This window comes from Coturnix japonica, linkage group LGE22C19W28_E50C23 (assembly GCF_001577835.2).
Source record: "Coturnix japonica isolate 7356 linkage group LGE22C19W28_E50C23, Coturnix japonica 2.1, whole genome shotgun sequence".
NCBI classification, from domain to species: domain Eukaryota; kingdom Metazoa; phylum Chordata; class Aves; order Galliformes; family Phasianidae; genus Coturnix; species Coturnix japonica.
Window position 1 is genome coordinate 155,590 of NC_029544.1, and position 12,729 is coordinate 168,318.

Here is a 12,729-nt window from a genome sequence, read left to right on the forward strand (position 1 = left end):
TGATGAAAAAGAGGCCTTTTAGTGAGGGCTAAATGACCATCTCTACTTCCCTTCAAAAAGGGGAAAAGCCAAAGAGTGGGGACTGGAACCCAAAACAGACACCGGCATCTGCAGTCAGACAAACCAACATTCAACGCATTGGGGTGCCCAGACTGCTCAGAGGGCGGCATATGGGGAAGTAGAGGAGGACAACAAGGCCGCCATGCCTATACTAGCTACACATCAGCCTCCTTAAGCTGCCATCATGAGCTGCCTTATGTATTTTCACCTCAGGCAGAAGGCGCCCGCCGGGCATGCTGGAAGGTGGGCCGCCAATGAGGGACACGACGCCATTGCAATCCACCGTGCTGTTCCTCTTGATGTTACGGCGGAGGTTGGGGAAGATCCTTGAGGAACGGCTGCCCTGGCTGTAGCCGCTGTATCCGCTGTAGCTGCTCCGTCGGTCGCGGCCGCGGATGGGGATGAAGAGGGAATCCCTGCGGCCTTCGCTCTCCTCCACCGTGCTGTGCTCATCATCAGCAAATTCATTCTCTGAGCCTGGGTCGCGGAATCGACCCTTGTAGCTGAAGATGCTGCTCTTGCTGTTGTGTCGGGAGAGGAAAGGGGAGCCCGGGATGCTGAGGAGAGACTGGGAGGAGGGAATGAAGGACAGTGGGGTGAGTTACATGGACGCAAAGTACCATCATGACCTTCTAATACTTGCAATGGAAAGTGATTTTTTACGTGGTCTGCAGACCTGGACCATGAGTGACCTCCTGATTCCCTAGACGTGTTAATGGGGGGGAGGGGGTAGATCCCTCTGATTTTCTAGTCAGGATGAAGCAGAGTATGATCCCGACTACAAATAAGCACAAACACTAAGGAAAGAAAAGAATACTACCTGGTTCATGATGGAAAACTTCCTTCCTATCCTGTTATCTGGCAGCCTGAAGGCTTTTCTCCTCATGCCATCCTCTGATTCTGACTTAAACACTTTCTCGTTGTCACCCTTCTCCTCTCCTTCCGACAGCTCTTTGTCCTTCCGCTTCTTCCTCCGGTTACGGCGCTCCTTGGCACTCTTAGAACTCAGTTTAGAGATCTCTGATGAGCTCCGAGACATCCTCCCACCGCCATCATCTTCCACAGCATCTTCAGAGACCGTCCCTGCTGAAGTGACCATGGCAGCAGCCTGAAGGAGAACAGGGAAATAAAACCAGAGCTTCGTGATGAACAACACTCCATTTGCTGCTTTGAGAGACAGTGCCAGAAAGCCAACTGTGGCACTGCTGCATTTCTTATTACATGTCATGAATAAAGAATTGATAATCAAAGCACTCACCTGAGCTTCTTCCTGCTGCTTTTTCAGCTGTTCCAGCATTTGCTGAAATTCTGCCTCTTTCTGCTCTGCTTCTTCCATGGTTGCTTGGTTCTGCTCTTCATATGCCATGGCAACCACAGCCAGAATCAAATTGACCAGGTAGAACGAGCCCAAGAAGATGACCAGGACAAAGAAGATCATGTAGGTTTTTCCTGCCGCTCTTAAGGTCTGGAAGGAAAGAGAATGGCAGAGGGAAGAGGAAAGGAGATGGGGAGGCCATTTCCAGAGTGACACGTGTGTGTGAGCCAATCCAAAGTTGCTCAGCTTGAATGGCCCGAAGAAAATTACAGTATTTTCTGAATATATTTAAGATTTCAGTGGTCCTATTGCAAAGCACAAGGAGCCTGCATATTCAAAGCCATAAACACAGAAGGTGATGACATCTCCCTTCTGAAGAGATCATCCAATATAGGCAAAATGAAAAGGAGTTGTGTGTACAACGCAAAACTCAAAGCCTAAACTCCTTCAAAGCAAAGCAAAAATGAAATCAAAGCAACCAACCAACAAAAATCTCAGCAAAGTTCCAAGGACAAACCCAAATAAAGCTCAACATCTTCTCCCCCAATTCTCATGTTGGGCAGCAAAGCGTTTACTTACTAATTGATACAGGTTCTCCCAAAAGTCCTGAGTCATAAGGCGAAACAGAGACAGGAAAGCCCAGCTGAAAGTGTCAAAGCTCGTGTAACCGTAGTTTGGGTTCCGTCCCGCTTTCATGCACGTGTAACCCTCTGGACATTGACTGCGGAGAAGAGGGAAGAGATTTCAGGGCACTGATGCAGCAAAAAGGATAGGGCAAATCCATCACATGTGATAACCAATGGGAGGCAAAAGCATGTGGAAAGTTTCTCTTTCTGAGCCTCCATCCCTTATTTCTCTGATTGGACTCAGAAGGAATTAATGCCACCAGCCATCATTGTTAGGCATCCCATCCCCCAGACGTGAGACAAGAAATGCCAACTCACATTGCATCAGTGCAACAGACAGCAACTATGGCTTCGTAATTAGATTAAGGAACATGAAACGTTTATGCTTCACATTGGAAATAACACCAGAACCAACAAAGCAAAGAAACAGGAGACATTCCAAAGGCTTTGTCATCATTATCAAACATCAGCGGTAATTAGTCATTCCTCTTAATAAAGCTCAACCACTCACCCTGCATCGGAGCTGTTACCACAGAGCAAAGGATCAGGGGCACCAGGAATTATGTAAAAATTTGCTGAAGGAGATGAAAAAGAGAAAGATTACATGCCCACACATATGGCAGTAGAGGATTTAACATACTACAGCATGATAAAAACCTCAACTGGAGTGTTGTCTACCGGAGAGTTGTCCCCTACTGGTAAATCTCCAGCAGCTCCAGAGCTGAGTAGAACCAAAGGAAGGAGCTGAGCCTCAGCCCAGAGTTCAATTGAAGCACTTTAATAAAGGAAATATAGAAATGGAGAAACACCCACAAAAAAAGGGGTTTTCATTGCGTAAAGTTGGGCAGACCACGTCATAACCAGGTCAGATATTCCGGGCAGCAGCATTAAGTGAAACAAGAAGGTTTCAAGGAACGTCTCTGCAGAAATACCTACACATATTGTTGGTGTATTCCTCCCAGTCAAAGCCCCGGGAGCCATTATCCAGGAAGGTCTCGTTCACGTTAATTGGCCATATTACACACTTGTTCCTCAAATTGCCCATAAATAGCTGCAGCCCAATCAGAGCAAAAACACTGAGACAAAACACCGTCAGGATCATCACATCCGACAGCTTCTTCACCGACTGGATCAGGGCACCCACAATGGTCTTCAGGCCTGCGGAGAGGAGAACGAGTCTGGAAATCACTCCTGAAGAATGCAAAGGCATTGAAAACCCAAATATATATGGTACCTTATCCTGGCTATGGGGTGGCAAAATAATGCTGCCATAAAGGGGTTGGGTTCTGGGAAGCCAACACTGTTCCTCATTAAACAAGGCTCAGTGATAAAAGCCAAGAGGACAAAACCCCATTTGTTTCCCAAACCATCTGGTCTGGAAAAGGAACCATCCATGACTCTCTGGTTGTACTGCTGGGGCAAAATGCAGCATAAAAACCATCCAGATTGAAACAAGGATTTGAGATGCAGGAACATTGGCCCATTAATTAGCATTTCTGACATCAAGTAGGGTCAACTGGAGTCTTTAAATGAATGGGGAAGCAGGATGGAGGGAGGGAGGAGGAAAATGATGAACTTTTCCCAGATTTTTATGTGAAATTTGAGGAGGAATTCCCCTTTTCCCCATTCCTTGGCAGTTCCTATAGTCAACCACCCACTTCACAAAGCTCAGCAGTTGCACTGAACAAACTGCCTCTGTGCACGAAGCCATTAAGAGCTTCGGGAACGCTCCTACTTAGGGCAGCAATAAAATACACCAAAAGGGAACAGCTCAAGTCAAAGTCAGCTGGAAATGCTGAAATTCAGAACAGAGAGATCTGAGAGGAGACGCTGCCCATTGCTTAAAAAAAACCACTTTAAAGCTTTTCTTTTTGCCCCACAGAAGTAGCTCCTCCTCCTGTACTTTAATTCATTCTATGAAAAGGCACCTACTGAAAAGTTGTGTGTTCTGCACTGTGCTCCTTTTACTCAAATTTGGCCCATTTTTACATTCCCAAATCATGCCCTCTATCCATGCCTCAACACCTCTGCCCTACCCCCATCTCCCAGTGCTTTCATGCTTGTATCAATGATTCTGGCCCTAAAGGAGATGTTATTCTTCTGGAGAATTTAAAGATTCAATCAGCAGAAGAATTTTCAAGGTCAATAAATTATTTCAGTCTTATTTCAAGACTTAGTTTTGGTCAAGGAGCCAAAATATCCTGGTAATCAACAGGCTGCATGAGGACCCAACTCAGAAATAAAAGTAGGGTAGAGAGGGTAGGGTAGGGAGGAGAGTGAAATAGGGGTGAAAAATAAAGGGTCGAGGGGGGTTGTAAAAGCAGATCCCTGAATACAGTTAGGGTCTCTGTCTGAGGCCACATTCAGCATCATGCAATAAACCTTGGACAAGAAACCACTCTATACCAACAGAGGGTTTGGATCCATACCAGGAACAGAAAGAGTCTAAATCAAGTAAAAGGGTATTTTTTTCATGGAGGAATGATTTTTTAGCAACGCCTTTTGTTTCCTTCAAAACTTTTAAGTCAATGCCAAACCCCACTCAAACACCAAGCAGGCTGTTTGCTCCCAGTTCTGGCAGACAAGTGCCCCATTACAACATCGTTTGCATGCTCAACCCGTCGCCCCACTGCTCTGCTCTGCACATGCAGCCACTTCCCCAGCAGTTGTGTTTCTGTTTTGCATGGTGATCTCTCACTGCGGCCTCGAGCCTCATTTAGGGGGTGATTTGATGTAGGATGTTGTCAGGCTGATGGCACTGGAAAAATCAATTAGCAATAACCAAAGTGCTAATAATAAGCCACCATGCATTGATGTGGTCTAAGGAGCTTTAATATGAATGCAGTATTTTGATATGGTTCCATACAGAGCCTCCACCTGCATCAACTTTACCCAGTGGCATGTAATGCCTTGGTGGGGTTTCCCACTTTTATCTTGTCCATAAAACACCATGAGGATGATTCCAATTATTGATTGGAAAGCAATTAGCACTTCTCATGACAGTAAGATTACTTCCTCATTAGGCACAATGTTCAAATGCCTTTTGCTTTACAGAGTGAAGCAGAAAGGGAACCCCTTTATATTGAATATGTTCCCTCTGTTCTTGGGCTTGATCAACCTAATTCTACATCAAGTAAGCAGAAAGGTTATTTACACAAATGCTTCACATTCCTCATATACTGCCAGTCATAAAACCAAAACGGGAGCAAGGTTTGTGCTTTGGGTCCATGCTGCAGAACCACAACTGGGGCAACCCTATCCCAGAGCCTAACCCACACAACCAACCCACATTATGAGTCCTGACCATGGATAAATGCAGTGCACCCAATGCTCAGCCAGGACTCCCTCAGCTGGGTGCAGGAAAAGTGTGGCTGCACTGAACTGAGAGCTCGGATCCCTTCATCCTTCGCTGCCATTTGATATAATGGGAAAATCCAAATTGGTTTTGAGCAGCATGGAGGGAACGATAGGAAATTGTTCTACTCCTTTCCATAGAAAGGCAAGGCGTGCTGCTGCACATACAGCAACCAGCTCATTAAAGCTGCATCGCCTTCGCTTTTAATACGATAACAAAAGCAAAATCCAGACAAAATTCATTCCAACAACGTTGCTTCTCTTCAAGCAATGCAGTCAATACCTGTGGCAGCTGATAGAACCGCAGCTGCACTCCAGGTCTGCCCAGGGCAATGCTAACAGCAATTACCAAAATACCTTTTGCTCTCTGTGTGTGCACTGCCAGACATTAAGGGAGGGAAGAACATTATTCTCGCGTTCTCTCATTCAGTGCAAGGAAAGCGGGTGCCACTTGAGACCGTCATGCACAACAGCCACGTGTATCTGATGGGTTTAGCAGTCTGGATTGGGGACAAAGTGATGGGCCCTTATAAATCCACAGTTCATTTTCTGCTAAGTGTATATGAGAGCACATCCCTGAGTAAGGAAAACTCCCGTTGTTATTTAATGCATTGGGAGAACAAGATGAAGAAATAGGATAGCAAAACACAGCAAGTGGTTCCTGAGGGTGAGATGGATCAAGTAATAGCTGGGAAAAAAGATCACAGCTGCTGCAATGAATTGAGTCTTAAGCCTGACCTTAAAATGAGGGATGCTCCCAAGGAACCACCTGCATAAGGTTCTGCACGTGTCCCAAGTGCTTTCTGTATGGGAATGGGAGAGTTTCTGACTTCTGGTCATACTCTCAGTCCCTGATGCTCCATGGTCTCTTGTAGTAAAGGGCAGCGCTCATTTTTTGGCCACCCAGACAAAGGCCAGAAGCATCCCTGTAAGGGACAGCCCTGCTCTTGGGGTGCCATGCAAAATGGGCAACGTTGGGAATTAGGACCTGGGGCTTCATGAAAGCTCACACAACAGCCTGGGCCACAGGGCAGCCAAGAGTAGCAGAAAGCAGCAACTCATTCCAAACCCACCCTCAACTCATTCTGGACTCTACTTTCAGACTGGCTTTCATTTTAGAGATTGGAGAGCCATACATGTACACAGGGACGGAGACGTATGGAACAGCAGGCTGCTCATCCAATGGCCCAGGAGCCTCAATTTCCAACCATACAGACTGCAAACCCATCAAAGATATCCCAGCGCCACTGGGATAAGCAATGCAGAACGAGGGGGGGGGAATATCAAAGAGATACAGCAAGACCAGCCTTTAATGCTTAATGGTTCTCACCTGGAATGACTGATATTGTTTTCAAAGCTCGGAGAACTCTGAATGTTCTCAACGCTGAGACATTGCCCAGGTCCACAAACTCTGTCACATATCTGTAATAGGGGAGTTCACACACAAACACAAAAAAAAAAATACACAATGACAATACACACGCCAAAAGGAGAAAAAAAAAAAAAGAAGAAAAAACAACCAAAAACCAAAAAATAAAACCACCACTACAGACAGTGCAATACATCACTCACAGGGGCCCTGTACCCAACAGCTAACACCAACCGCAGGACGCCTTACCTGGGATTACAGAAATAGTTTTCAAAGCTCTCAATACTCTGAAAGTTCGAAGAGCTGAAACATTGCCTAGGTTTACAAATTCTGTTACATACCTGTAGAATTAAACCAGAGTTAATGGCACCGTTGGGGTCACCCCTGCAACACAGCTGGCTGTTTGTAGGAAACAGCTCGTCAATTAAAACCAGCGTCTAAAAGGAGAGAGAGAGCCCTAAAGGGAAAATTCAGCTTAAGGCTCTTCACATTGGGCCAGCTGCATGGAGGGACATTGAATTCTTGACTGCAGAGGGCATGAAAATGGGAAGCCAGCCCTATTGAAGAAGGGAACGTGGAATTCTTGGGCCAAGTGCATGGATGGACGTTGCACTGACTATACAGGGCATGACAATGGGAGGCCAACTCTATAAAAGAAGGGAATGTAGAACTCTTGGGCCAGCTGCATGGATGGACATTGCATTCTTGACTACACAGGGCAAGAAAACATGAGGCTAACTCTACAGAAGAAGGGAAACGTAGAACCAAGGCCAGATATGCCAGGAGTCTTGGTGACATCGCATCTCTTCATTGGGTTCAGGGTGATTCACCTTGCTTTCCTTTGAGTCTTAACAAAGCATCACCACCTTCTGCTTTGCTCGCTCCACTCTAATCCATTTGGCTTCACCTGTGAGCCACAGGTAGGTGGGATTATCCCCATTTTATAGAGGAACGCAGAGGGTAAAAGGCTTAGTGTAGGGTGACAGAGTTGGATCGTATCCCCCTCTGCTGAGCTGTCTAGTGCACCAAAAAGCAGGAAAATGGGCTTTATTCAAGATTCCTCCTGCTGCAGGAGCATTTTATATCAAGAATTTTATCTTATTTTCAATGGTTTCCAAGCCTGGACTCTCCTACAGCAAGGCAACCCCACTAGAAATAAAGGGTTATTCCATAGTTAGGTCAGCTCCAGTTTTGGCAGACTTAATATTACTGCATTGGGCCTTTTAAAGGCAGCACGCTGTTACTTGTTAATTGATTAAGAAATAAAGCAAGTGACCAATTAACAGTGAACCTCATCTACTGGGAGCATGGCTCACAAAGGTTTACTGTGCACTCAGCAGATCCCTGTCCATCTCAAAGTCAAACCAAAACGGCAGCGAATTACGGGTTCTCCACCTTTGCAACATGAAAGTCCAACTCTTCACAACTCCATTCAACGCACAAAGTGTGTCTGCTCAGGAAAAGCTGCGGCCCAGACCTTGGAATACAACCCAACCAGGGTCAGGTAGTTCATACAATTGAAGTATTTCAACTCTGATTAAATTCAACTGCTCCCATCCCTTAAGAACTGGGCTCCTGAGCCTTCTGCATGGTCCTCCAGTCTTCATTGGCCACCATTGACTATGGGAGCCCAAACATGTACATGTGTAATACTTCAAAACGTAGAAAAGGGAGGAAAATATATATATCTTCCACCAGCAACTGCCAGCTACAGCCCCAGGTCCAGCTGCAAGTTCAGGCATCCACGTGAACTCCTCATTGTGAGCCCAATGGAAGCTGATCCAGCACAAGAGAAGAGGAGGAGGAAGGGGGAAAAAAAATAGGCGTCTCCTTTCCTGACAGCGCATCTTCATCAGAAACTGCTCAACCTGCAACAATTCCTGCATGCAAACCCAAAGGGGAAGGGGTGGTAGAGAGCGAACGTAAAGATGCTTGGCTCTTAATCCTACACTCAACAGAACACGCTGCTGCTCTGGCACCTGAGCTCATCTACACGCTATATACTACTGTAAAATCTCGTACCAACAAAGGCAATCCTTAGAAAATTGCTTTTTTTTAAGTAAGTTTTTTTTACAGCAGCATCGCCGCTACATCCATGGAGTCGCAATTGAGATCTACGCCTCTGTGCCAGTCTTTCTATTGGGAAAAAAAAAGGTAAAAATCTAAGGATTCGCTTAAGCTTCCCTCAATTTATGCTTTTCCATCCACACCCACCCCCCTCCTGAGGTCTCACTCCATCCCATGGGCCACAAATACCTGAAATAATCTGAAAATGCCACTTACGCCATAACGATCACACTGAAATCCAGCCAGTTCCATGGATCTCGCAGAAAAGTAAAATCTTCTAAGCAGAAGCCCCTTGCAAGAATTTTTATCAGTGATTCAAAAGTATAAATTCCAGTGAAAGTGTACCTGTTAAAAGGAACAAAAAGAGCTGTGCTGAGTTTGCAGGAAGGTAATGCTAGGCATGCTAACAGGTGAATTACAATGACTTCTGTCTAAACAAAGCAGATAGAAAGGCAACTTGCAATTGAGCTAACCGAAATACAAAGAACAACAAGGTTCTGAAGAGAAGAAAAGCAACATTCTGTATAAGAATAGAAGAAATATTACTTACTCTACATTCTTCGTCCAGTCAGGAGGGTTACTCATGGTCATAAATACACAGTTGGTCAAAATAGTGCACATAATAAGCATGCTGAATAATGTGGAACAAAGTCAAGGATCAAAGGCACACTGGGGTGGCTCTTCACATCAGTTCCCAAAGACCTCTGCATAACAACACAGCCCAACAGTTCCCATTCTATTCCCCGTGTGCTACACCAACCAGCTTCCTGCACTCGTGGGAGATAAGAACAGGGGAATATATACAAATAGTGCCCTTGTGTCTCTTTGTTCTCTGCTTTCTGGTATGTCTTTGCAATGAGAAGTTTACATGCCTTCATAAAAACACATTCCCAAATAATTCTGTGTATTCAGGGTCATCAAAAACTACAACCTGCTGATACATCCCCCCTGATGGGAGGAAAACTCTTGAGTAGCACAGAACCCAAGATGCCATTCCCAGCCTCACTCCATAGCGGAGATTGAAGCAACCAGAGACGGAAAACCCTTTTCTTCTTGTGATGTGCGAGTTCAGTAAGGAGAAACCCCTAAAGCAACTAATGAAGGTGCTTCCATAGATGTGCTTTAGTGTCACCTTCTGAGTATAAACCACCAGACACAACATTGCCTCCCATCCAGTGCCTCGTCTCCTAATAGTGCACCCAGGTGAAGCTTCAGAGCAGTTGGAGCCCAGCAGCAGAATATCTTGGAAGTGCCTTCCCGTTAGAAGGAGGTTTAAGAGTTGCCAAAGGAGCAGGAAATTAGCTGGTGTCTAATTGCATGTAAAGTGCCTTTGGCTCCTTCTCCAAATATTAATTCTGTTTAACCATTCCAGCAGCTAGTTAAAGCTCAACTGCTCTTCACTGTGGAGTGCAATCCTACAGCTGCCTGTTCCAATGCTTAGGATTGTAGAGTCATTAAGGTTGGAAAAGAGCTCTAAGATCAAGTCCAACCCAAACCCACCCCCAGAATGCCCACTTATAGGGTCATCAATGTCAGAAAAGACCTTGAGGACCATCCAGTCCAATGGTCAACCAATGGCCATGTATTGATGGCAGAGTGGACACACAAAGGCACAATTTAGCAAGGAATACATAAATCAAACATTTACTTGATTGGATTTGACTAAAGGGCCATGCTGCTTCATTCAAAACAAACCCAGCTCCATTAGAACTGCAGTTAATAAATCATGATTGAATTGAGCAAGAAGACAACAGAACAGGCAAGAGATCTTTCAACCAATAAAGACAAAAATACCACAGTAGTAAAAAGGATATGAATGTACCAAAATCTTAATAGCTATTTTTCTAAGAGGATTGAAAGGAGTTAAAATGTACAAGGCAGGTGTGGCACTAAATCGGAAGATTGTCTTCCCTTTGTTCAGTACTACAAAGGTCTGCAGAGAAAAGAAAGAAAGAGAGGAAGAAAGAGAGAAAGAGAGAAAGAGTTAATGCATGAAAATCAAAGCAGGAGCAGCACAAAGAAAAGACCAACAACTTTTATGGTAAAGAAAATCCTGTGTTTTCTGTGTTTTTACATGATAACCTCCTGTAAGAAGTTCCCATTAGGGTGAAATATACCCACCAGCACATCATGAATTATCCTACTCCAAAACATTCATTTTGCTAGACGCTACAGACAGCAGAAGCAACATCTCCCATCCAGGAGCACACATCTCCATCCCACAGGGCAGAAGCACTGTCCCTATCTGATACAGAAGAACCAAGGCCTGAGGCACACAAGGATCACAAAATTCTTTGCACAACTTGAACCCAGCCCTCAAGCCACAGCCCTGTGCATGAGCCCATCCTTATGGGGCAGCACTTGGGGTTGTGCCTCCTTCCCACACCTTGCTAACCACTATCAAACCTTACCTGCCAGGAGAGCACAAGCCCCAGTCACCACCACATGCTCCTACTGCTATTAATCAGTGACCATTAGTGAAAATTAGTGAATCTGGGCTCCCAAAGCCCTGCAGAGGGGAACCCATGGGGGCTCTCTGCCCACGCAGCCATTGAGCTCCCCCAGGAGCAACACTCTTCAGAGATTTGTCATCTCCCTCCTTGTAAGGGAAACGAGACGTTTCAGCTCATTTGGGTAAATTAGGCCATTGAGCGGTGAATTATTTGAGAAGGAAATGAAAATCAGATTGTGGTTCCGTGCTAAGTGAGAAGTATTAGTTAGCACAACCGCTAATGCATCTCCCAACAAAGAGTGCTTTAAAGACAACTCGAGAGAGCTCTTAAATTGCAGCATGAAGAATTAATGAACAGATTACCTTGACACATAAGGATATTACAGAAGGCCAGAAGCTTTCCAAAGCTGCTGATTACAGGGCGCTCAAGGGCCTCTCAGTTTTAAGACCCAGCTCTTTCTCCTTTCCCAGCATAGCAAACTCATCACAGCTCACCCAACACTCAAATCTCCTCTCATCCCCAAATTCAGAGGGGAACATCCACCCCATGCTCACATGCCCCACTTGTAGCCCTAGCACAACAGTAACTCCCAACACTGCTAGCTTTTAAAGGAACCAAATCTCCAGTGTGACTGCGGATAAAGACATAAAAACCTAAAAACCACCATGCAATAGTTGTGTGAGATGGGTAAGTTCCATTCTGCCTCTGTTCTGCATGGGGGAATCAGCGTGCAGCAGCACTCCAACCTGCAAGCCCAAAGCAAATCCACTCCTCACCTGGAGACCGACGCACGCGGCACCGCGGATGTGAGCCCAGCCAAGACTCAGCGCTGAGCTAGAAAAGCAAGCCAGGCTCAACGGGAAGCAAACGCAAACGGCTCCGTGCTGAGGGTCACACACGTTTGCAAGAGCCATTTCCATGAGGAATGAGCCAGAAATTTGGCACACCCTGTTGGTAACACAAGCTGTCCAGTGATCAGTGACTGCCCACCACACATGAGCTCTGCATTCTGCTTGCCAGCTTGGTCCACCTCCTGTTGCATGACCTTCCATGAGGCCAATCCGTGTTTTCTCTTCCATGCTCTGTCCAAATTTCTCTCTTTCTGCTGTAATGCTCATTGGACTTTACTGCTTTCTATAAAGCTCATCATAACTCGGCCTGGCCTTTCTGTAGCTTGGTGCATTCTAGTCTGCTCATCGATTCCGGTGGTTCCAAGATCTCCCAGGTGTATCTTATAAAATCCTGGGTAAATCTCCACTTGGCCTTCTAAATAGAAAGATGGGCACAAAAGCCAAAAAGCATTTGGCAATTTAAAACCTTCTCTTCGTTCTCCTGTACGCTGCTGACATATTAAAAGTCAATTTCAAAATGGCTGCACGCTCTTAAAACGTTCACTGGTTCAGGTCCAAGAACATCCTTAAGCTCTTTTAAGATCTGCTGAGGCAAAGCATAAGACTCAAGAGAAAGGCAATACCTGGAAAAAGG

At 45.5% G+C, this 12,729-nt stretch overlaps 1 protein-coding gene across 1 annotated transcript in view; it reads right to left on the reverse strand.

Annotated features, from left to right (window-relative positions):
• SCN8A (sodium voltage-gated channel alpha subunit 8) overlaps positions 1-12,729 on the reverse strand; it is a 47,428-nt gene that overhangs the window by 21,182 nt on the left and 13,517 nt on the right. Inside the window, exons 3-12 of the mRNA XM_015886858.2 lie at positions 10,606-10,724; positions 9,342-9,431; positions 9,008-9,136; positions 6,686-6,777; positions 2,938-3,159; positions 2,513-2,576; positions 1,955-2,096; positions 1,319-1,525; positions 881-1,168; positions 269-628 (exon numbers count right to left, since the gene is read on the reverse strand). Of these exons, the coding sequence (XP_015742344.1) occupies positions 269-628; positions 881-1,168; positions 1,319-1,525; positions 1,955-2,096; positions 2,513-2,576; positions 2,938-3,159; positions 6,686-6,777; positions 9,008-9,136; positions 9,342-9,431; positions 10,606-10,724 (1,713 nt within the window). The remainder of the gene's footprint in view (positions 1-268; positions 629-880; positions 1,169-1,318; positions 1,526-1,954; positions 2,097-2,512; positions 2,577-2,937; positions 3,160-6,685; positions 6,778-9,007; positions 9,137-9,341; positions 9,432-10,605; positions 10,725-12,729) is intronic.